The sequence below is a fragment of the Cebus imitator genome, unplaced genomic scaffold (genome assembly GCF_001604975.1).
Source record: "Cebus imitator isolate Cc_AM_T3 unplaced genomic scaffold, Cebus_imitator-1.0 Scaffold486, whole genome shotgun sequence".
NCBI lineage: Eukaryota > Metazoa > Chordata > Mammalia > Primates > Cebidae > Cebus > Cebus imitator.
The window spans coordinates 1619480-1643729 of NW_016107801.1; the positions used below are offsets into that span (position 1 = coordinate 1619480).

The 24250-nt window shown below is 58.1% G+C and overlaps 1 protein-coding gene across 6 annotated transcripts in view; it reads left to right on the forward strand.

Annotated features, from left to right (window-relative positions):
- VAV2 (vav guanine nucleotide exchange factor 2) overlaps positions 1 to 24250 on the forward strand; it is a 224166-nt gene that overhangs the window by 122635 nt on the left and 77281 nt on the right. For all 6 annotated transcript variants that reach the window (XM_017513104.2, XM_017513102.2, XM_017513101.2 and 3 more), the window contains exon 3: positions 1832 to 1890. In XM_017513104.2, the coding sequence (XP_017368593.1) occupies positions 1832 to 1890 (59 nt within the window). The remainder of the gene's footprint in view (positions 1 to 1831; positions 1891 to 24250) is intronic.

The following is a 24250-nucleotide window of genomic DNA, read 5'->3' on the forward strand; positions in this document are numbered from 1 at the left end:
TTAGAGACGGGGTTTCACCATTTTGGCCAGGATGGTCTCGATCTCTTGACCTCATGATCCGCCCACCTCGGCCTCCCAAAGTGCTGGGATTATGGGCATGAGCCACCACACCTGGCCCTATTGTTTTAATTTTTGTTTTCCCTAAATGTTTAGAGCTCTTGAAAGCCAAAAATGCCTGCCGAGCCAAGTTGCTCATTCTTTGTGAAAGGCCCCTTGTAGCTCTGGCATGGGAGTGCGGCGGGGCAGCCGCAGAATCGGCCCCTTGAGTCTCGTCTGCGGAAGCACAGGAGAACCCTGTCCCTCCATGGCTGCAGCTTCCGTGAGGCCAGCCCGGAATCACCAGCACGTGCAGGACAGCACACAGCGCCGGCTCGGGGCCAAACCCGCCGGCTTGCCAGGCCCTGTGCTTCATTTTCTTTCCTCTCTCCCTTTTGAAAATTGCTGCTGGAAGCAGAACAGCCTGAAAGGAAGCCTGGACTGGGGGTGCGCCCGGCTGGGGGTTTTGGGCAAGTGACCAAGCCTCGGTTTTCCTGTCTAGCAAATGCGCACCTCGGGACGGCCCTGTGGGGTTCCTGGTGTGCGGCTCACAGAGCGCCCTCTGGGCTCCGTTCTGAGGATGCCAGCGCCCATGGAGGGTGTCTGTGGATTCAGCACGTGGCCGTCGTGGGCCTTGTTCCCCACCCCCAGACACACACATACACACATGCACACACGGCCATGTAGACATGCAGTGTACACACAGACTCAGAGCACATGCAAGCAACACGCACACATGACTACACACATGCACATACACACGCGTGAACTTTCACACCAACTCACATGTGTACTCAGCGTGGTCTCAAAGTCGAGGCTGCGTCTGCCTCCAAGGGGCCCCAGCCTGGAGCGCAGGAGCACCATTAATCCTGTGAATTGTGATAGCTTCCTGCCCTTCTCGTGTGTGACAACCTGTGGGCCAGCCACCTCCCTGTCCCCGCCCCGGGTTCCCCATATTCATCTGCAGAGCCTCTTGCCCTGTCCACGGCCCACCTGTCCTTTTGCAGACCCGTGGAGTAGCTGTGTGGGCTTTCCATGCCGGGAGACGGGGGAGTCCCACCTATCCATGGCTGGCATACGTCACGGGGCAGGCCGGTTACGGGGAGCAGAGGGAGGAGGATCGGCTACTGCTCCTCGCCAAGCCTTCCTCTTGACTGGTCTGCTGGCCAGGGGAGACAAGGAGAGATCCTGTCATGCCGCTGTGCACCTAAAGCTCCTGTCCTGTGTCACAAGCCCTCCATGGAGCCAGGTGCCTGTTTAAATGTCATGGAGCAGGGAGGGCTGGAAGGGAAGCAGGCACTGCTCTGGGACATCTGCGTGGTGCCCTGGCTGCTGGGTGACTTTGGGCAAGTCACTTGACCTTTCTGGGCTCCCGTTGCTCCTTCTCTAAAGGTTGGCACCTACTGTGAACATGAGCTGTAATTAGTCACATGGTACCTTGCAGAATAGCAGCAGGGAATGAGTGAGCCCTTTGTAAGGGTGGCATCGTGAAGCCCTGTGGCAGTGCCTGATGGGGCAGACCCTTGCTGGGTGAGAAGGCAGCTCAGGAGTCGTTAACATCAAGGCCACAGGAGCCAGGAGGGCAGCAGTGCCCAGCACATACCAGCGCATCCAAATGACAAGTTTGGCACAGCAAATACAAAACAAGTATCTAGCCTCCAAAAAGCTGCGCCGTGTTCTCCCCCAGATGCGATGGGCTTAGTTAACAGTTCTTGACGTCCTGCAGGACGCCGCCTCCCAGTTCTGTGTCTGTTTCCTTGTGAAATTTCAGGAATGTCTTTCTTGTGTCCCCCAGGTCATCTCTGCGGTGTCGAGGCTCTCGCTGCACAGCGTCGCGCAGAACAAAGGAATCAGGTGAGCCCTCTGAGCGCGCCGCCAAGGCCAGGTCCTTTCATCTCCGTCCACACCAGCCTTCTTGTCACCGAGACTGGGGTTGAAGCAGGTGCCCTCTGCCTGTGCCTTTATCGCACATTTGCAGCCTGCTGTCACGTCGCCTGTTGGCGGCGGGAGAGACTGGTGTGGGGGACAGAAGGGGGGTCTTCAGCTCACACCGGGGAAATCTTGCAAGCATGTTACTGACAGCTGCAAAATCTCTTTCGATTTGGGTAATAAGATCAGCAAATTAATCCTTTCCCAGATCATTGCCCACCTAAATTCACTCTCCACACATCAGAACCGGGGGCTCTGGTGAGCACGAGGTAGCTGGGTCTGTTTGCAGGGGTGGGCTGGAGCGGGGGGGGACTTGCCTGGCTGTGGGGCTGGGGGTCTCTGTGCGGGGCATCTGGACAAGCCACACCCAAGGACTTTCTCCACTCTCCGTTTATTCTGCTTGGACTGCAAAGTTTAGCCCCAGAGAGTCCCATGACCCCTGTGATCTGGCTTCCTGCCTCTGACTTTTGGAGCACTCGGGCGTCTGTGAGACCAGAGAGTGGCCCATATGAGAACTGGTCCCTGTAGATTCTGACCCACAGATTGAGGTCAGGGAGACCAGGTTCCCGACTGGGTGGGGTCATGTGTCTGGGAGGCCCTTGGGAGGACAGGGGCCAGCAGGGTGAGAAGGCTGGGAGGGCAGAGAGAGCCCGTCCTCTGAGAGCAGAGGGGATACGGCCACATCTGGGCACAGGTGATGTCATGAGGGTGCCCAGACTTTGGGAAGGGGCCTCACCCTAACGTGACCCGTGGGGGTTGCTGTGTGTGCCTGCAGGCTGGGGGGCCCAGGAGGATGGTGCTGGAGCATCATCACCGCGTCAGATGAGTAACCTAATTCTGTTCGTGGGGAGGCAGGTGGCCCAGCCTGGCATTGGCCGGTCCTGCTGCAGGTGCCCACAGCTGTGTCCCCACTCCTGCTGCAGACTAAACACAGGCCTTGCCCACAGCTGTGCCCGTGTCAGACTCTGGATACCCCTGCCCTCTTGAGCGTGAGGTGCCCCGTCTGCAGCTCTGAGGGCCTGTTTCCCTAGGGGTTTGCAGGTGGCAAGGGGAGCCCACTGGTGGCTTCGAGGGTGGTAAGGACTGTGGAAAGGGCTGGGCCTGCCTCTGTCTTGGGTGTGTGTGTCCTGCTGTCTGATGAGTGGGGAGGCCGTTTGAGGCCCGGGGTGGGCACCCTCCCTCCTGGCCACCCCCTCCCTCCCCTCCCTCTCTGGCCCCTCCACCCAGCCAGCCCCAGAGGACACTGTCGGTGCTTCATGTCACCCCTCCCAGGACGGGCAGAGCAGTCTCCCCAGGGCTCTGCTTGCTGGCCCTGGCCCTGGAGCTGGCAGATGTAGAGGGAAACCTGCCTTCTTCCCTCTGAGGTTGGAGAACTGCCCAGGCAGTGTGTGGGCACAGTGGCCCCCTCGACTGGGATTGTAGACCCCAGCCCTGAAGGCTGCTGCCCCATGGGAGACCCGAGTGGAGGCGTGAAGAGCCGGGGCTGCATGTGGGTGGCCCCCCGCTCTTAGGCCGGCGTCCTGGTTAGCTGTGGGCCTCACACCGGAGGTGTCTCCTGAGCCTCCCTTTTGACAGCGAGATGGGGATAGACATTGAGAGTGTGTGTCGGATTTGAGGTGAGACCTGTAAATCCCCGGGCTCTGTCCCGGCCCAGAGAAGGGCTCACTGTGCTCAGTGACAGTTGCACGGTGTGTGTGGTATTCCCAAGACCATCCTCAGGTTCTCAGATTCACCAGGAGAAGCCATTAGGGCGACAGAGAAAGATCTAGACTCAAATCAGCAAAAGGCCCTGGGCGGAGCCTTTCCGGCTGTCCTCCCCCATGGAGCCCTCTGCACAATGCTTAGCTGTCCCAGCAGCAGGGTGTGACAGCAGGCACATGTGGCAGCAGGCACAGGACATCGCCAGGCACAGAAGCCCCCCCCCCGCAAGCCCTGGAGTGCAGGTCTGCGTCGGTGGCCGATGTGGTCAGGGATGCCTCTGAGACCCACCTTGGTTACGCCGTCCCCAGCCCCTCCAGAGGCCACACTGATCCTGCGCTGCCCACAGCCGACCGTAAACCACATCACGAGCATATGCCGCGTGGCCCAGGGCCCCACGCATACAGAGACGGTCTCCTGGGGAGGGCTTATCCGGCACACACCCCAGGGCTGAGAGGTTAGAGGTCACCTCCTAGGAGCTGAGCAAGAGCCAGTCTTTTCTTTGGCGTGTGGACGGGTTGAGTACCCCAAGTCTGCTGAGTTACTGCTTTCTGCACGCAGACCAGGCCGACGTGAGGGAGGAAGGGGAGGTGTTTGCAGGCTGAAGGGAAGGGCCTCTGGGCGCAGGGCGGGGCTTCATAGGAGACTCTGCGGGGGGCCCCCCCCCGGGCCTGGCTTTCCTGCCCCGCTTCTCCTCTGCCCCCCCCTCCTCTGAGCCCCACTCTGGGACTTTTCCTGGGTCCTTTCCCTCTGCAGCCCTCGGGGTTGAGTGCAGGACTCCACCGGTTCCCATGCTCACCTGAGAGCTTGGGAGACAGGTGACAGGCCGCCACCCTCCCAGGCAGCCCTGCTTGGCGGCTGAGTCTGAGCAATGTCCCACCTTGCTCCAGATGAGCGGAGATTTCCACGGGGAATGGAACATTCTGCGGGTAGCCACCAGCATTTCACAAGACACTAAGTGTTTCATTTCCAGCATTTTGTAGCGTTAGTAATTAGCAAAACGTTTTAGTTTAGTGAAACCCTTTCCTCCTGGAAAACTCACAAACCAAGCTCACGTCCCTGAAGAACCTCTCCATCGTTTCGTGGCTGGATAGGAACCCGATGTGCTCCTTTAAAAAATCATTTTCACAACCCTTGCACTTTGCATAATGAGCTGATTTTCCGTAAAAGCCCCAATTATACTTCTCAGAGGCTGATGAATTGGAGACTTAATCTAAGAATCCCGCCCTGGTGCCAGCTGGGGGATCAAACGTGCCGGGGGGTGGGGGGTGAGGGGAGGGTTGTGGTTGTGGAGTGGGAGAGGGTTTTGTGGAAGGCACCAGCAAGGCATGTGGGGTTGTGGATTTGCTGTGGCCTCTCAGAGCTAGTCCTCCAGATTGGGGGCATTCTAATTTGGGGCCATCACAGCTCTGAATGGCTGGGAAGGAGGACATGGTAAAGAATAGGACTCCCTGAGAAGGAAGCCGAAAGATGTCCTCAGCCTGGGAGGTCAGGGCCCATGAAGGAGACCTCCAGCAGCCCAATGACCCTGGGCAGGGATGCTCTTGGAACCTTTGTGTCTTCTTCTGTAGCTGGGAGCATGGCCCTGCCTCGTGGGGTTGCTGTGCGTCTGTGCACCGTGTAGCACGTGGTCCTCAGTGAAGGCCCCTGCCTGCCAGGTTGATGTCCTGAGCCCCAAACCCCAAGAGTGTGACAACGAATAGGGTTTTTGCAGATATAAATACGAATAATTGTAAGAGGGAGGCAGGAAGGTCAGAGTCAGAAAAAGGAGCTGTGACGGCAAAGGCAGAATTAAGAGTGATGGGGCTGTGGGCCAAGGAATGCAGGCAGCTTCGGAAGCTGGAAAAGGCAAGGGACAGGTTCTCCCTGGCGCCTCCCGAGAGGGATCAGCCCCCTGACACCTTGACGCCAGCCTCTAAGACCCACTCCAGACTTCTGACTCCCTGAACTGTAAGAGTCTGTGTTGCTTGAAGCCACCAACTGTGCAACTCTCTGGTGACCTATTAGAGCAGATGCAGAGCCCCCGGAATGGCAGGGAGGCTGCCTGAAGGCCCAGCTAGGTGGCATATCTTGGCACATACCAGCATGGTGTTCCCGTCAGGGGCATATGCCAGCATGGGGTCCTGGTGGGGAGCTCGGCTCTGGCTCCTCCCTGGGCTGGACTCCTGGCTTTGATTGTCTCTTCCTGGCCTAGCCCTGCCACCCTCTCTTCTTCTTTCTGACTTTTAAAAATTGAGATACATTCATACCACGTACATGTGACCCTTTGAAAGTACACAGTTCAGTGGCATTTAGCACATTCACAATGTTGTGCAACCACCACCTTTATCTGCTTTCGAAACAACTTCACACCCCAGAAAGAAACCTGTCCCCATGCGCAGTCACCGCCCTCCCCGGCCTCTGGCGGCGCCCAGCCTGCTTTCTGCCTGTGCGTTTACCCTTCCTGGTTCGTGTCCATGGAGCCGTGCAGGGTGCGCCTTTCGCGCGTGGCCTATCTCCACATCGTGCTGTCATGGTTCGCCACCCGCAGCCGGTCAGCACGTCATTCCTCTTCATGGCTGTGAAACATTCCATCGTGTCGCTGGGCTGTGTTTGGTATACCGTTTTTCATGTGATGAACCTTTGGCCCGTTCCCACCTGGTGGCTCCTGTGAATAGCGTCACTGAGATGGCTTCAAGGCAGGGGACAGGGGTCAGGCTGAGGTTGGAGCGAGAGAAACTGGAAGTCAGCTGGAACTTGCTGCTTCAATTTGAAGTGAATTCTCAGAATATCAGACACACCCGTATTGAATCTAAGCACAACAAAACATGAGGAACTGGAAGCGGTGGGCTGGCATTTCGTTATGGCTTTGAGAACCCGCCCTCGGGTCTCCCCATGTGGAGGGGGAGCTGGTGGCAGGCTTTATCCTGGAGCCCTGGGCAAGGAGATCTAAGATGCAGCTCATGCTGGAGAGGCTGGGTGCCCTCCTGGGGTGCAGAGGCGGCGTGCAGAGACTTTCCTTTTTAGCCTTTGCTCCTGCGGTGGCCAGGAGAGCACTGGAACCCACTTCCTTGCTGGGCGGCTCAGATATAAAGTCTGTTTGTTTAGTGGTGAGAGCTGTGTCCTTGACTTCCACCCCCAAACCTGGTTTTGCCTTTCTTAATCACCTACAAAGTACCAAATACCTCTCAAGTGAGACACCTCAGCCAGAGGCTCCGTGAAGGGGCCCTGGTGGACTCTGCAGCCCCCCCGCCTCTGTGAACCAATGTGCTACCGCTGTGCACGCTCTGAGCCAAGGTGAAGGGTCAGCACGCCAACACTGTGTCCTGCCCCGAGGGTCCCAGGCTTTTCTCCCCTGAGTCTCTCTGTGTTTGAAGACGTTGCTGTGGCTCCTGTCGTCTTCTCGCGGGCACAGTGCCCCGGTTCTCCCCGTTCTCTCCCATCTGGCGGTCTGGTGCCCCCTTTCCCATCTGGTACTGCCTGGTCAATTCCAGGTAATTGGGCTCAGAGCAGGTAGGAATGGGAGGTGGCAGTTGTCATGCGCTGAGCAGCCCATCCCACCAGCAGGATGGGTTTAATTGTCCCACCTGGTGACATCAAACGTCCCGGCCACCTGTCCTCAGTGGGTCTGCTGTGCGTGGACAGGATGACATGTGAGTCCCCAGGCCAGCCTAATTGGAGATTCTTTTTTTCCTTTTTTTTCCTTTCATTACGATAATGGATTCAACCTCCTCTGCTTAGGGTGTGGGAGGGGAGTAATTGAGTAATTGGAAGACACTAAACTCCTTCCCTGGGAGGGGAGGTCAGAAGAGGCCACCTTTGGATTGCTGGGCTTTGAGGCTGGGGTCTGGCTCCTCAGCGGCCAGCTCTCCAGAGGGTAGGCTCGAGTCACCAGCTGGCCTGCTCCATCAATCTGGCACCTGTTCCACACCCCAGGCCCCTGTTGCCCTGGTCAGTAGCACAAGCCAGGGGCAACTCGGTGAGGAATAGCCCCGGGCAGGCCCCGTGCTCCGGCCTGGAGCCATCGATGCCTCGTTCCCGCCACTGCTCCTCCTCTGCATCCGTCCAGCCGTGGCTGGGGCCTCCAAGTTTAGACGGAACAAACTGTGTGAGATGGCGTGTGTGTATGGGTGTGTGCATATATGTGCACGTGCGCAGGGGTGTGTGTGTACAGGTGCATATGGGTGTGTGTATGTATGTGCATGTGCATATGAATCTGTGTGCATGTGGGTGTGCATATGAATGTGGGTGTGCATATGAATGTGGGTGTATATGTGCATGTGGGTGCATGCAGGTGACATGGGTATTTGTGTGTAGCTGCATATGGGTGCCTGTGTGTGTGTGTAGATGAGTGTGTGTGTGTGTGTGCGCAGGTGCACGTGGATGTGTGTGCTCGTGTGCCCACACACATCTCTGCACTGGGAGCTCCTGGCAGGCCTGGGTCTTGCTCATTTCCATATCCCAGCATCTCCACCAGTTGCGTCTGAATGTAGGGATCATGCAGGCAGAGCAGCCCGTGCCGGCGTGTTTTGGATGCTCCCTGGGGCTTGGTTGCAGGTTCTCCAGGGCTGGCGCTCCTCATGGTGAAGAAGGGGGGTGAAGGGAGGGTGCTCGACTGTTCTGTCTGGGGAGTATTGGCGTGGGGAGGGAGAGTCCAGGGCGCTCAGGCCTGGCTTGGTTTCTTTTGGTTTAGGGATGCCAGTGCTGATGTGGCAGCGAGGCTGGTGACAGAGCTGACCCTGGGTGGGGAAGGGCTTTGGTGCAGCAGAGGGGCGAGGCGGGTTGGGTTGGCCTTAGTGCAGGGTGATGTGGACCCTGCTCGGCTGCTCCCTGCCCCGCTCCAGCCTTTGGGTGCTTGTCAGATGGAACCTGCCACACCTGTTGAAGCTGCCGCTGGTGGGCGGGACTCAGAGTGCAGAGAGGGGACATGTAAGGGGTGACGTCAGCAGAGGCTGCTGGGGCAGCACCTCCACAGTTCCTGAGGGCTTCCTTTTCCATGCGCTAGACCTCCACTGGCCCAGTGTTCAGTTCTGCTGCTCAGTGTGGGGCAGCGCTGCACCAAGCCTTCCACTCTCTCTTGGCCGAGGACCCAGTTCCCAGCTTGCTGACCAGTGACCCACACTTTGGAAGAAGTGAGTGGCCCTGGGGCAGAGGGAGGCCACGTCTATAGAGACAGCAGCAGCAGAGCACTGACCTTTGCTGTGCTAAAGCCACAGCCTGGCGCACTGGCCACCATAAGTGTGCACCCACAGAGAAGGCTTTGAACCCGTTCCCACTGTCCAAGGCCTGCTGAGGCTTTTACCTGACCACTGAGTGGCTGGCGGCTGGAATCTCAGTCCTGCCATCTACAAGACCTGGGGTGTCATCTGTGAATGGGGTGGCTGTGGTATCTTGTGTGTGGGGTTTTCATAAGGACTGAGTGAGAGACTCGGGTGACTCGCTGGGCCTGGCACGTGGGAAGTGCGTGGTACACATTGGCCAGTATCACCTGGGGTGAGTCTGTGTGCAGCACAGAAATGGCGAGTGGGGCCCAATGGGTTAACAGGGGCTGTGCCCCCGCCCCGCACCCCTAGCTGAGCGGCAGGGTTAGGGAACAGTGGTGTGTCCTCTCTACCACTGCCACCATAAGCGTGATGGTGTGAAGGAGATGGTTTGTTCGGAAATACAGCTAGTGCTCGACTTATGACCACGGTCGGGACCGCGGACCGGTCGTAACACGATTTGGTCGTAAGTTGAGTAGGCTATATGTACAGTTGAAATGGTGCACGCGGAGATGGTAGTGCTGCCGGAACCTGGTCCGCACCGTCGAATGCCCAGCTGGGCAACATTTGCCCTGCCAGACGTGGAGCAGTCGCGGATAGCGATTGTGGTCGTAAAGTCGAATGGTCGTAAGTTGCATAGGTGGTAAGTTGATCAATACCTGTACAGTAACTGGCAGTTTAGTGTGTGGCTGGCCTAGGTGAGCTCCCTCGAGACAGTCGGGAGAAGCAGGGCTGGCAGCCTGGCAGGGGGGCATGAAGAGCCAGCCTGAGCTTCTGCAATGGGGCAGGGATGTGCCTGCGTCTGTCTTTAAAAGACAAAATGCAGCTGAGTTTCTCTTTGCTCAGCTCCCAGATCATCACAGCCGCTGTCAGATGAACCTGCTGAGCTGTCGATTTGCCCACCGAGAATACTTCTCCGGCTCATCTAATGGGTTTTATTATTGCTTTTTCCCTCCCCTCACTCACTGCTTCCCCTCCCCCACTTCTGCTCTGCCTTCCTTCTTTCCGTCTTTTTATTCTTCTGTCTACCCACTTGTCTGCTCATCTACCATCCACTCATCATCTGTCCACGCATGTATCTACCCACCTGTCTGTTCTTTCATCCGTCCACCTATCCACGCACCCTACAACCCACCCACATACCCGCCAAGCCACCCATCTCCCTGTCCATTCATCGGTCTGTTTGCTCACTCATGTGTGCATCTACCCACCCATCCATCATTTAAGCACCCTGCAACTCAGCAAGCCACCCATCCACCCATCCATTCTTCAGTCTGTCCATTTATCCACTCATCAATCAATCCATCTGTTCACACATTTATCCATCCATCCATACATATATCCTTCTATCACCCATCCATTCATTCATCCATCCATCCGTCCATTCATCCATCCATCCACCCATTCATCATTCATCCATCCATCCATTCATCCATCCATCCACCCATTCATCATTCATCCATCCATCCATTCATCCATCCATCCATCCATTCATCCATCCACCCATTCATCATTCATCCATCCATCCATTCATTCATCCATCCATCCATTCATCCATCCATCCACCCATTCATCATTCATCCATCCATCCATTCATTCATCCATCCATCCATTCATCATCTATCCATCCATTCATTCATCCATACATCCACCCACCCACCCATCCATCCACCCATTCATCCATCCTTCCATCCATCCTTCCACCATCCATCCATCCATCTACTCATTCATCCATCCATCCATTTATTCACCCACCCACCTATCCATTTATCCACCCATATACCCACCTACCCATTTATTCACCCATCTGTTCATCCATTCATTTATCCACCCATCCATCGATCCACCCTTCTATCCATTCCCCTCTGCCCTATTTCACATGGATATCAGGTGATTGGTCTCAGTGTGGTACTCTAGAATCATTAAGGCTGCAACCTCTGTTGGCCAACAGTAATAAGCCCTCTGCTCCCAGCACATAGTAGGCGCAGAACAACATGATATGGGTGTGTGAATGAACTGACTTGGTCACGCGGGTGGTGATGAGATGCTGGATCCATTTCTTCTTTTTTTTTTTTGAGACGGAGTCTCACTCTGTCACCCAAGCTGGAGTGCAGCGGCACCATCTCGGCTCACTGCAGTCTCCACCTCTTGGGTTCAAGTGATTCTTCTGCCTCAGCCTCCTGAGTAGCTGGGATTACAGGTGCATACCACCACGCCCGGCTAATTTTTATATTTTTGGTAGAGACAGGGTTTCACCATGTTGGTCAGACTGGTCTTGAACCCCTGGCCATGTGATCCACCCACCTCAGCCTCCCAAAGTGCTGGGATTACAGGTGTGAGCCACCACATCCAGCGATGGAGCAGTTTCTTACCCCCTGAACCTCAGTATCTTCACGGCTGGTTGGACTTACTGGGTTGTTATGAGGATCCAAAGGTGATGTCTGTAAAGTTGTCAGTGTAGTGCTTGGCACACAGTGGGTCCAAAAGCTGAGAGTCAGGACGAGGAGCAGCTGGCATTCTGTGCCTCCGGTTCCTCATCTGCAAATGGGGATCTCCCAGCACCCACCTGGAAGGCTGCAAGAGTTCAAGGAGGCCCTCTGACCAGACTTTCCATGTGGCATGTGGCAGCAGAGTTGCCTCCTGAGTCGGCGGTGGAGGATCTCCATCTGCATGTGGATCTCCACCTGCTGGGGAACTCGGGAATCCCCCAAAGCCTACAGAGCCCCAGGGGCATGCCTGTCCATGAAGGTGGCTTTAGAGGATGCTGGAGGGAAACGTGCCTCAGCAGCTGGGTGTCCACTGCTGGTTTCAGCCCCTGCGCATCACGCCTGCCCTCCGCCTACTCGGGCAGCTCCCGTGCCTGGAATCTGGGCTCGTTCTTCCTGGCACCATGATGGGGAAAGACATCCTAGGGCACAGACTGGCACATTCACATCAGAAGGACCTTCATTCCCTCCTTTTACAGATGGGGAAACTGAGGCCCAGAGAGCATCACTTCTCTGAGGTCTCATGAAGCTGACACTCAGCCCAAGGGGTCCGTAGCCATTCATGTGCTTCTTTGTTTGGTCACTCCTTCCTTCATTCATTTCTCATTCTGTTGGTGCCTGGTTATGCCGGGCTGGGGGCCAGGCGCTGGGATATAGCAGGCACTGGCTAGCCTTGGGATATGCCTGGTCATGTGGGAGTGGACGCTGGACCGCTGGTCACATGCAGGCGAGCACGCTGCAGCCATACCTGGGTCCCAGCAGAGCAGGACAGGGCGTGGTGGGTCCCAGACCCAAAGGTTCAGGGTTGAGGGGCTGGCCTGAGGTTGGGAGACTTGGGTTTGAGGCCTGGCTGGGATCCTTGCTGCTGGTGTGACCCTCACCAGGTTCCCTCATCTACAAAGGGAGGTCCATGTGGGCCCGATGGGCAGAGCTGGTGCTGAGGGACCCAGCCAGTGAGAGGCAGCCCTAAGCGGTGGTTCTCAAAGTAAGGCCTGAGGACCATGCGTCCGGACCCGGCTTTCCATCTAGATACCAGGCAAGCCTGGGGGAAGGGGCTGTATGGGGTGAATGGTGGCCCCCAAAACCTGTATCCCCCAGAACTTGTGAATGGGATTTTATTGGATAAAGGGGTCTTCGCAAATGTAACGAAAGTAGGGACCTCTAGATGAGATCATCCTGAAATACCTGGTGGGGCCTCAATCTAATGACAAGTGTCCTTACAAGAACCACACAGAGGAGAGGCACAGGGAGAAGAGGAGAGGGTTGTGTGAAGAGGGAGGCAGAGGTTGCAGTGAGGTAGCCATAAGCCAGGGAACGCGTGGCGCCACCCGGACTAGAAGAGGCAGGAAGGACCCCCCGCCCACCGCCCCACCCCTCCAGAGGGAGCACCGCTCTGCAGCACCTGGCTCTCAGGCTTCTGGGCTCTCGACCTGGAAGAACTGGAGGGAAGATACATGTGTTGTTTTAAGTCCCCATTGGTGGTGCTTGGTCATGCAGCCCCAGGACATGAACACAGCAGGGACATGGGTTTTGCTGCTCAGCCAGCTCTGGGACGCAGGGTTCAGGAGGGGTCCCTTCATCTTGTCCCTCAGCCACGTCTCCTCAGCCTAGCCCAGTTGCGTGGCAGAAGCCTGCACTTCCTGGAGGCCAGACCAGCACCCTCACCCTCAACAGCCCTAACTAGTGCTGTTTTTTTTTTGAGATGCATTTTACCTCTTGTCGCCCAGTCTAGAGTGCAATGGTGCAACATCAGCTCACCAAAACCTCCGCCTACCGGGTTCAAGCGATTCTCCTGCCTCAGCCTCCCTAGTAGCTGGGATTACAGGCACGCACCACCATGCCCGGCTAATTTTTCATATTTTAGTAGAGATAGGGTTTCACCACGTTGGCTAGGATGGTCTCGATCTCCTGACCTCGTGATTCGCTTCCCCTTGGCCTCCCAGGGTGCTGGGATTATAGGGGCAAGCCACTGTGCCCAGACTAACCAGTGCTTCTTACTGTAGCCCTGGCATCCGAGAGACCTCCCGGCCCAGGAGGAAGCCTGCAGCTGGCGGGGGTTTGAGATTCAGGGACCCCCTCCAGGTAGCAGGGATGGGGGCGAGCCTTCAGGGACAGTGGCCTCCTCATCCCCAGTGCCCTGCCCCAAGCATAATAGCACAGTGCTTTCCGGGCAGGAGGAATGTTCCGTGCCTGCTCATTGGCATGAAGTGAAGCCCTTTCCCACTCCTGCTGTTCCCTTTAGGGAGCAAAGATGGTTTTACTCTGTACCAAGCAAAACAAACCAAGGCCACCTCTTCAGCAACTGACACCATTAAAAATTTATCTGGGCAGCCGGGTAACATTATCGGCTCATGTTCAGAGACTGAGAAGTGAAGACACATCATGTTCTGTGGTGGGGTTTATACATAAGCAGATGAGATGTGCGGTCATTAAAAATGTCCCTGGAAAGAAGATGACGTCTCTGCATGGTGGCGTCTTGGGGGACTATGGTCCTGGAGGCAGGTCGGGAGCGAGCCCCTTCCCACCCGCTGTGCTCCCTGCAGCGCCTCTCACCACTGGAGCAGGGTCTTTAGTAATAACAGGACAGTCCCCCGAATGTCCCCTGTGCTGGCCTCACCATGGCCCTTGTGTATCGTGTCCCATGTACTGGCTGCTTGTTTCAGGATGGAAAGAAGGTTCTGCGGTGGGAGCAGCAGGCTCCTGAGTCTTGGTGACTTACGGCAGCAAATGTGTCTCATTCATAGCACTAGCCAACAGCGGTCAGAGGCCGGGCTGTGCTGTGTCATTTTCCTCAAGCTAGACTGACAGATAGTGTCCAGTGGGAACAGGGAGGGTCATCGTGACAGGGCAGCTCCTGCGCCGGCGGCGGCTGCTGCTCGTAAGATGACTTCTGCCCACATCTCCTTGGCCAAACTGAATGCTTGGACCTCACCTGGAGGCAGGAGCAGGGCAGGACTGTCATCTTCCCACGGGGGCGAAACCAGGACATGTGTGCTAGGAGTTCAGCCTGGCACACACTGCTTGACCCTGCTCATCTCTGAGCTTAGGGACCTGTCGTCCCCTTTTTACAGATGAGGAAACTGAGACTGAGAAGCCCGAGGTCATGCATTCAGGGTGTGGTGGAAACAAACCCAAATGCGGGCCTGGGTGACTGCAGAGCCCGTGCCAGGCTGCCATGGGGTGGGCTGCCAGGGTTTCAGGGGAGCCGGAATGACGCGGGAGCCGGCCTGAGTCCAGAGCTGTCTGCCTCACCCCCAGCTCGTGGCTTGCTTTCCCCAAAGACGCCCAGCCCCACATGAGGTACGTTCCCAGGGGCCCGTGGCCGCCAGCACCGGCCTGGTTTTGAAGGCAGCACGTAGCGGCGTTTCCACAGGAGAGGACGGAGCCCTGGGATCGGCCATCTGGCGCCCTTGCCTGTCGCCTTCTCCAGCCTTTTGTTCTGCTCTTTCCCTCTTATCTTTATTGAGGCATTGAACTTGTAATTACTGAGAACACTCGCAAGCTGGCTAGTCAACCCAAGAAAAAGAAATGAGAAGGTTCTAGCTCTGAGGACACAAAGGAGCTATGTCCACTCCCATGCCTGTCAGGAAGTCCTGACAGTCCACTCCCACCGTCCTGAATTTTGGGTTTACCCTTCTTTGCTTTGGATCTTTTCATGAAAAGACCCACCCCTGCTGAAGTGGCCTCCTGGGACTGGCTTCCCTCCCTCCCTGTGAGCATTAGCTCAGGTTTTGGCAAGCCACTCTGTGTCCCATCGGCTGCAGTGGCCCTTCTGGAGCTGCCCCTCCACCCTGCATCATAGCAGCCGCGACCAGGCGTGCACAGGGCTGAGCACCTCCCAGGTGTCAGCCCATTAAATGCTCCTCTTGACCCTGGGAGTCAGGGATTTTCACTCTATTTTGCAGAGGAGGATGCCAAAGCTCCCAGAGGTCACCTCTAGCCCAGGGCCAACCAGCTGGGCAGCGTGGGGCTGGAACTCCATCTGACAGCCTCAAGTGGGATCTGCCTGGGAGTCAGGGGGCCTGGGTCCCGGACCCAGCGTTGATCCAGGCACAGAGCTGCCGGCAGAGGGTGTCGGGCTCTTTCCACTTGGTTCTTGGTAGGACTGGCCTCCAGCAGCTAAGAAAACCAGCCTCAGGTCTCATCTGCCAACCCTGGGGACAGGAGGGGCTCCACTGCCCCTTTAGGGTTGCTGGTGAGGAGACCGAGGCCGGCTTCTACCCCTGTCCAGCACCGAGGTTCCAGCCTTCGGGAAGTGGGGCTGTTCACGCTGAGGCACAGTACTGGCTTTGGCCCTAGGTCCCGGCTGGGGTTGGTGGCTGCTGGGTGCTGGGTTTTCTGCTCTTTGGAGAATTCTGTTCTTGGATCCTCCCTTCCCTGAGCACCCACTTGGCGGGAGGGGCAGCTGCAGGACAGGAACCCTGTGTGTCGCCCCGGGTTGGGAATCTGGCATTCTGCGAGCAGGGAGGGTTTGGATGGAACAGATTTCCCAGGAGGGCAGAGGTGAGGCATGACCAGTTCTGACTGAAACTCAAGACCATGGGCCTGAGACTCCAAGGTGGGCAGTTGGGGGTCTGGACAGCTGGCCCTCGCCCAGCCCCACCTGCCCAGGGCCAGTGCCACCAACAGGGGTCAAGGCCCAGTTCTCTGCGGCAAAGTGGTCCAGCCAAGCCCATCCCCTCAGGGCTACTGTAGGAGACCTGGGCTCCGTCCTCGTCCTCACACTTGCTGGGAACCCCTGCCCAGTGGCCTGGTGACCAGAGCACTGGAGCTGACAAGTTGCGCTCTCTTGTCCCTGCCGCCCGTCAGTCAGTTGTGTGCACCTACTGTGTGCAGCCCCTCCAAGGCCCAGAGTTCCCGAGGAAACCATCTCAGGGTGGCAGCGGAGGGACGGGGCGGGGGTGGGAGTCCTCGGAGGCAGTGGTCCATGGGCCTCGCTGAGGAGGTCACACCTGGGCTGTGCCCTGACGGCCATGGGGAGGTCTGGGATGGGGAGGTGTGGATCAGGGAGGTCTGGGGTGGGGAGGTGTGGATCAGGGAAGTCTGGGGTGGGGAGGTGTGGATCAGGGAAGTCTGGGGTGGGGAGGGGTGCATCAGGGAGGTCTGGGGTGGGGAGGGGTGGATCGAGGAAGTCTGGGGCAGGGAGGCCCAGGCAGAAGCCCTGCGCTTGGTGGCCCTGGATGGAGAGGGGCCGGGGCCAGGGCAGCCAGGGACAGGGAGGTCTGGACAGGGGAGGGAGCAGTGGGTGAGGGAAGCCCTAGGGTTCCAGTGGGGCAGGGGCCTCTGAGAGTTTGTCCAGAGCCGCCTTCTGGCCCTGCCTGGCCTCGAGGGGCTCCAGAGTGGGGGCCAGGGCCACTGAGGGGCTGCTGTGGACACCCAGGTGGGAGTGGTGGGGGCTCATGGGCAGGGTAACAGGAAGAGGGTGAGCGGGGCTGGTCCAACAGGAGGTGCCAACAGGAGGTCCCGGGGCGGCGATACCCAGGCCCTTTGGTGTGCTCAGTCCTTGCGATGTCCCAGGCTGCTGTCCGAGACATGGCCGGGCGGTGTGAGGTCCTGGCTCCTAGCCCAGCTCTGCCACTTCCTGGCTGGCCCCCTTGGGCAGCGTTCTTCACCTCTCTGGGCCTCAGTGTCCTCTTTGGGATGGAGATGGAACCCCATCTCGTGGGGCTGTTGGGAGCATCAGCACAGCTTCCGTCCTGTGAGGCTTCCCTGTCCCCTGCCCTGTGAATGTAGCGGGAGGATTGGGGCCCCCTGTACCCTTCCAGCTGGATGGGTGTGCCTCGCCACTGCTTCAAGACTCCCCCGGTGGACAGAGGCTGGCGTCTGTGGAGCAGCTCGTCTGGGCTGTCCCGGACTCCTGGGCCTGGCCCCACCTTGGGCAGCCGATGCCACAGTGGAGGGTTGTCCAGGGCCCTCCCGGAAACCTGCTGTCTGCTGGCACTGGTGTCCTAACCGTCTCACCAGGGCCGACAAATCCATCAGTCTCCCGGAGAGTGTCTGTCCCAGCTGGGCTCAGAGAGAACACCGCGGTTGACTAGTGACGCCTGCAGTGGGCAGGTGGCGAAAGGGTAGTGGCTGCTCTTAGACAGGCCCTGGAGTTGCTGTCCCTGTCACAGCAGATCCTCCAAGATGAGGGCCCCTCACACTAGGGAGCCTGCCAAGGGCCTTGGCCACCCAGCTGACCCTTCATTTCTCAACAGGCAAGTGGGCAGAAAGTGGGGGGAGGGGAGGAGGGCCTTCAGCTGCTGTGTGGCCCCGTCCCCCGTGGCAGCCCCGAGAGGAAAGCGTCCTGCCTGAGGTGACGCAGCAGCTTGGTGGCTGCACAGAACCCCCACGGTGTCCCCACTCTGGCCCTCCCACCCCAGGTCCCCGAATAGGGGTCCTGCCTGCAGCTGCCAGCTTGTGAGTGTTTGCTGGAGGAAGGTCTGCATTTGAAGCTTGCTGCCTTGGGCATGCCATGTGGGCTCCTCCTCCTGGGTCTCAGACCAGCGCCCTTGCCCTCCAGCCTGTGGATTCAGTCCCTGGCCTGTCCCATGTGCAGACAAGCCGCTGTGGCCCATGTCCACCCACCCAGAACTGCCCCATCTGGCTTGTGTGACCTGGGTGACTGCACCGGACTCGAGGGGGAGACGCTCAGGAAGCCGTGTGTGTGCTGCCCTCCTGCAGCAGACCCCCATGGGCCCGAGGAAGGAAACCACTGTGTTCAGGGAGGGGGAGGAACGGTCCATTTCCAGCAGCTGACGGAGCGTTCCGTGTTCACAGGAGGAGCTCAGAGCTGCCCTGGTGGTGGCTGCTAAGGAACCGGGGAGCTGTCTGGGCCCTCCTGGGCACCTTCAGGACCGGAGAGTTTGACCTGCAGTTCTGCAGGCCGGGCCCCGGTCCTGCTCCATATTCCGGAAGCTTGGGCAGACCTAAGCCCTGCCTCAGTTTCCTCCTCGTGAATCAGACCTGTCTGGGTTCCTGTGCCATAGTCCTCTTCAGTCTCTCTGTCCACCCTTCTCTACCCAGCACGACTGAGCTTGGTCGAGGGTCCCCAGGCCAAGGCCAGGAAGACACTGGGGGCTCTGGCCCATCAGTGCCCAGTTTGGAAGCGTGGCTGGTCCCCGTCCTGCCTCTGCAGGGAGTATGCGGAGCTTTCGCTTTGCAGAAGTGGGGTGCATGGAGGCCTGACCCCGCAGCTGGGCAGAGCAGCCGTGCCAGGGACTGGGGTGCAAGCCTCAGCCCTGGAAAGCCCCCTGCCGGCCTGTGGGCCACACCGCCTCTGTCCCAGAGCTTCCTCCCTCGGCCCCATACCCTGATGGACAAATCCTAAGTGTTTGTCCAGGAGGTTTCCTGCCAAGCCTGGGCAGGTGTCCCCTGGGAGGAGGCCTAGCATGGAACGAAAGGCAGAGTGGCCTCAGAGGCTCCGCCCGCTCGCCGGGAAGGACACCCTGTGGGCCACTGGCCAACCTTCCAAACCGATGCCAGCCGAGGTTCCCTTACGAGAAGCATGTTGGAAAATAAAAACTATATTATACTTTACAGCTGCTGAGAAGTCACATTCCTCTGTAATCAGCGGCCACGCCAGCTCCCTTCCTCTCCCAGACAAAGTAGAGTGGGCAGGGAACCAAGCGTTTCTTTCCGCCTGTGAGAGCCGTGTCTTCCTCTGCCTTGCCGGGGTTCTGGAAACAAGGGCAGACACAGTCTTGCTGGATTCGGGGGTCACTTGGGGTCTCTCCTAGAGCTCTGGTGTAGTCACCATTTCTCCCACCTTGCTGGACCTGCAGTGGCAGGTGTCAAGGTCACTGCTGGGGCTGTGGTGTGTCTGTGCCTCAGTGCCCACGCCTTCCAACCCGCCACCCCGTGGGGCAGAGACCCTCCAACCTCCATCCTGACTTTGGCTTCAGACCCTGGTGGCCACACCTGGGCCAGCCCACTGGTCGCTCTCCACTCCAGCGCTGTGAGACTCCTGCCCCACCTGGCACTTCGGTCTTCATCTACCCTCTGCCCAGGCTGCCACCTCCAGCCCCTCAGTCCATCGTCACCTTCTCCCTTCTTCCTTCACATACTGAGTTGGAGGCAGGTGGCCTGTCCGAATTTTACGGTCAGTGAGCTGAGGCCGGGGGGTGTAGGGCGCTTGGCAAGCTCACAGCTAGGAGGTTTGTGGACAGGGTTTCTGTCTTATACAAAGCTGGAACTCTGGGCCAGGTATAGTGGCTCACGTCTGTCATCCCAACACTGGGAGCCCAAGGTGGGGGGATCGCTTGAGGCCAAGACTTTGAGACCGGCTGGACAATATAGTGAGACCCCATCTCTGCAAAAAATTGCCCAAGAAACCCCAAACAGAGTCAGAACTCTGAACTCAAAATTAGTCTTTACTCTTCACACCAGCTCCCTTGCCACCTCCTGTGAGAAGCCCTTCCTGGTTTCCCTGGTTCCCTGCCGCCCCGAGGTGTCTCTGTGGACTCCCTGCACCCCTCGGCCCTGTGCTGCCTTCCTGCTGGGTGTGTGAGGCTCATCTCTGACACTGGTATCCTCAGCCGGGTGTGGCCGTGGGAGGGAGGCCCGGTCCGACCTGGCCTCCTCCCGGCATGATCGCCCTTCTGGGCTGGGTGGGATGATGGCACGCTGAGAAAAGAAACGTGATCCATCGGCTTGTTTTGACAGTTGGAGCTGTTTAGCAGGAGAACCGTTTCTAATAAGTGAAGCCCCAGTGCTTCAAGGCCTCCCTGCCGATTAGAAGACGGCACCCAGGTGACTCCCTCAATAATGAAACGGGCCTGGCGGGTCCTCCGGGCTGCGCTTCCCGATGTGCCTTTCAAGTTTGCCTGGGTGCTGTTTCCCCAGCACGGAGCGCCGAAAGGGCTGTGGCCCGGCCCCCATGCCCTGGGTGTGGGTCCCATGGCCCCTCTGCCTGCACTGTGGTCCTTCTCACCATGGCCCCCACCTGGGTGAGATGCCACTGCACCTGGTGGTGTTCCAGGCCGGGACCCAGCCCTCCCAGAGCCCGATTCTGAAGCTGTTTTCAGCATTGGAAGCTGAGGCTTAGCCAGGCTTCCCCCACAGGTAGCATCAGCACCGTAAATGGAAACACTGCCATCTACCATCTGCAGGACTAGCGTTCTAGGGTGGCCAGCTTATCCCAATTTCAGCACCAAAAGTCCCACATCTGAAGAAATGCCTGTCCCGGGCAAACCGGGGTAGCAGGTGTCAGTGTTGGCCACACCCAGTCTCAGAGGCCCAGGGCGCGCCCTTGGGCTGAGTGAGTCCCGCCCTCCAGGATGTCACTCCAGGCTCTGCCCGTTCCCTCTGAGGGCTCCGGCTGGGCATGGAGCACCGGGTCAGGTGGAGCAGCGTCCCTGATGCGCTGCTGGTGAACACGGTGCTTGGCGGTTACCACGCAGGGCGTGCTCTTCTGTGAGTCAGGTCACACTTTCCTTCTGTACCGGCCAAGTGGAGGCCTTAGGGACCGTCTCGAGTTCTGGATCCTTCCTGTAAAGATGCCAACAGAGTGTGGGAAACAAAAGCCCAGACTCTGTGCATGGTGGCTGGATGAGCCAAGCACTGACTTCTGTACCTTCTGGAATCTTCAGCACCTTCCAGAACCCCAGCATTCATTCAGGGTGCGTTCTTGTTCGGATGTACTGTGTGAGGAAATGCTGGGTGGGGTGCCCCCCCCCCCAGGCCATGGCAGGGCTGGGTGGAGTATCTGTGGGGAGGGGGCGCTTTTCCAATTGAGATGCAGGAATTGGGAGTCAGCCCAGGAGCAGCTGTTCTGGGAGGCAGAGTGTGCTCAGGGGCTGAGCTACTGGAAAGGGGAAGAGGGGAGGGGGAGAGGCCTGCGCTGCCACCATGCAGGGTGCTCACTAGGAAGCTGACGCCTCCCTTGCTCTTAGCAGTTGCTGCTCCTGCCTTAGCAGTTGCTTGTTCTTGGCAGTTGCTAGGCACAGTGGCACAGGTGGTGCTCTGCAAAGGCTGTTGGTCTTAGCAGTTGCTACTACCAGCCCCCATTCTGTAGTTGGAGAAACTGAGGCTCACAGACAGGGCTTGAACCCAGACCCGTCACCTGCTGAAGCCCTGCTCTTGGCTTTCCCCACAAGGTCTCCCCTCCAGGGAGCACGGTTGAGGGGCTGGGTCTGCGATGCGGCCTCTACCTGATGTTCTTTCCAGGTGTTTGGGGCCGAAGTCTGGGAGCCGCGTGTTGGCCCGGGCAGGGCTGTTTGTGGACACTCTCGAGGCTGAGACACACACCTGCCGGGCAGATTCGCTCTTTAAGAGGCAAGCGAGGCTTCCCTGCTCCGAGGTGGCCATAGCCCCCAGGGAAACAGGGCCGGGAGGGACGTGAGGGCTGCAGGAGTGGCCGTGGGCCTTGCGTGATGGAGCCCTGGAGGCCACTCAGTATGCAGAGGAGGTGGCCAGGTGGCACCAGCAGGCCCAGCGCTGCACCCAGGTGGTTTTGAAGCACTTGAGCAGAACCTGGGCGGTGTTGTGGGGGCCCAGCTTGCTCTCCCTGTGGCCAGCTGCTGTCATTGTGAAATCTTAGATCAGCCCCAACAGGCGGTCGTGTTCCCCATTGAACCCCACGTCTGCGGCCCCACATCTCTCACGGAAGCACAGTGAGGCGTGAGCTGTGCGGGCTGGTGCCCTAGGACCCAGGACCTGCCGCCTGCCTGGGAACGAGGGCAGCCGTGTTTGGGGTCCTCTCTTTGGCTACTCAGGTCTTCATCTTAAAAAGCAAATCTGGCTGCCGGCTCCTCAGGGCCTTCCAAGAAGGCAAACCCAAGCTGTCTCTGCTCCAGCTGAGATCCTCAGGGTCTGCACTGACTCAGACCTGTGCCTGTGGCCCTTGGCTCAGAGACCCCTGAGCATCCAGTGCGCCCCTCCCTCCGGATTGTGGGGCCACCATGCAGCTACAGGCACAGTGGCACGGGGGGTGCTCTGCAGAGGCCATTGTTTCTAGCAGATTCTCACACAAGTCCTGAGGACAAGGACCAGGGCTTGATGTGCTATCCCAAAGCCAGATTCAAGCTGCTCCTTCCCCCTGAATCAGTGAGAAATGGCTGCCCAGACCAGCCCCGAACGGGTGCCCCGTAAATCGCCGCAGGAGGATGGAAGGAGAGTGAAGGAGCTCTTTGGAAGCAGGGGTTGTACTTCCTCTGTCCCTTCTCCTGGGTTTGGGTTCTGGCACCGCCGTAGGGTGTCCTGTTTTCCGGTCTGTGTCCTCTGGCTGGTGACTTATTTGGCTGTAGCAGGGGGAGGAGAGGGGAGTAGGATGGGACCGATGGTTTGGGAGCGGGCGCTGCTGCCCGGTGCGGGCTCTGCCGGGGCTTTCTCTGCACTCAGCATGTGTGCTTCTCTGCTTCCTGTGTGGACATCCGCTTCGTCCCCTCCTCGGTGCGGTGGGAAACTCGGCTTCCCGAAGCCGGGCACAAGGAAACGCATGCTCGGGAAGACTCCGGTGGGATGAGAGGGGTGCAGCCGCTCCTGGGGAACTGGGATGACTGCTCCTGGGACAGCTGCACAGGCTGGGGTTTGCCTTCTTAGCTTCTCATTCCCTGCTCGTAACAAGCAGGCAGACACCACAGGGCCAGGTGTGGGTAGGGGACATGGGGGTAAGTGCGGACGGAAAATCAGCTGGTGCCTGAAGACGGTCCTGGGGGTAGGGGGTGACGGGGGTGGAGCTAGGCCTTGTTGCAAAATGACCACAGTCTCCACCAACCCACCTCCCCCCGGGCTTTAAATTACAACTGGGATGTGACCCCAGAAACTCTGCTTAAACTTTCTCTGTGCAAATATGCATCCCATTGTTAAATCAAGGTCAGTGTTACAAAGTCCCTACTGAGGGGTAACTTGAATGTATCATCCCAAATTTAATTACTTGAATGTAACATCCCCGTGTGATCTCATACAAGCTCTCCTTGAAAATGCTTCCTTGTGTCTAATTTGGGGCTGCCATTTGCCATTGTCTGAGGGGGTGAGGAGCACCTGAGAGTATCCGACACCCACCTCACCCATCTGTCCACTTATCCATGCGCCCACTAATCCCCCCACCCACCTACTAATTTGTTCATCCATCCGCTCATCCATCTATCAGCCTACAAAGTCCGACTACTCTCTCATCCACCTGCCCTCCCAGACATCCATCCGTGTACCCATGAATCCAGCCACCTGACAACCCGTTTATCCTTCCACCCACCCACTCACTCACCCCCCTGTCTACCACTCATCCACCCACCCCATCTTCCCAGCCATGTACCCATGTAGCTACCCACTCATTCATCAATCCATCCATCCACCCACCCACCCATCCACTCATCCATCTACCCACTCAGCCAGCCGTCCACTCAGCCATCCATTTATCCCTTTGTCCACGCATCCAGCCATCCACTCGCCTATCCATTCATCCGTCTACCCACCCATCCCCCCTCCCTCCCACCCATCCATCTACCCACATGTCCATCCACCGCCCACCTAGCCATTCATCCACCCACTCATCTATCCACCCAGCCATCCATCCATTTACCCACCCACCCAGTCATCCACTCAGCCATCCATTCGTCCAACTACCCACCCATCCACCCTCCCTCCCACTGACCGATCCATCCACCCATCTGTCCATCCACCCACCAACCCACATGTCCATCCACCGGCCCACCCAGCCATGCAACCATTCATCCACCCACTTACCTATCCACCCACCCATCCATCTATTTACCCACCCACCCACTCAGCCATCCATTCGTCCCTCCATCCACTCATCCATCCATCTATCCATCCATCCACCCACCCATTCATACACCCATACGTCCATCCACTCACTCACCCACCCACCCATCCATCCCCCCACCCACCCACCCATCCATCCATCCACCCACCCACCCA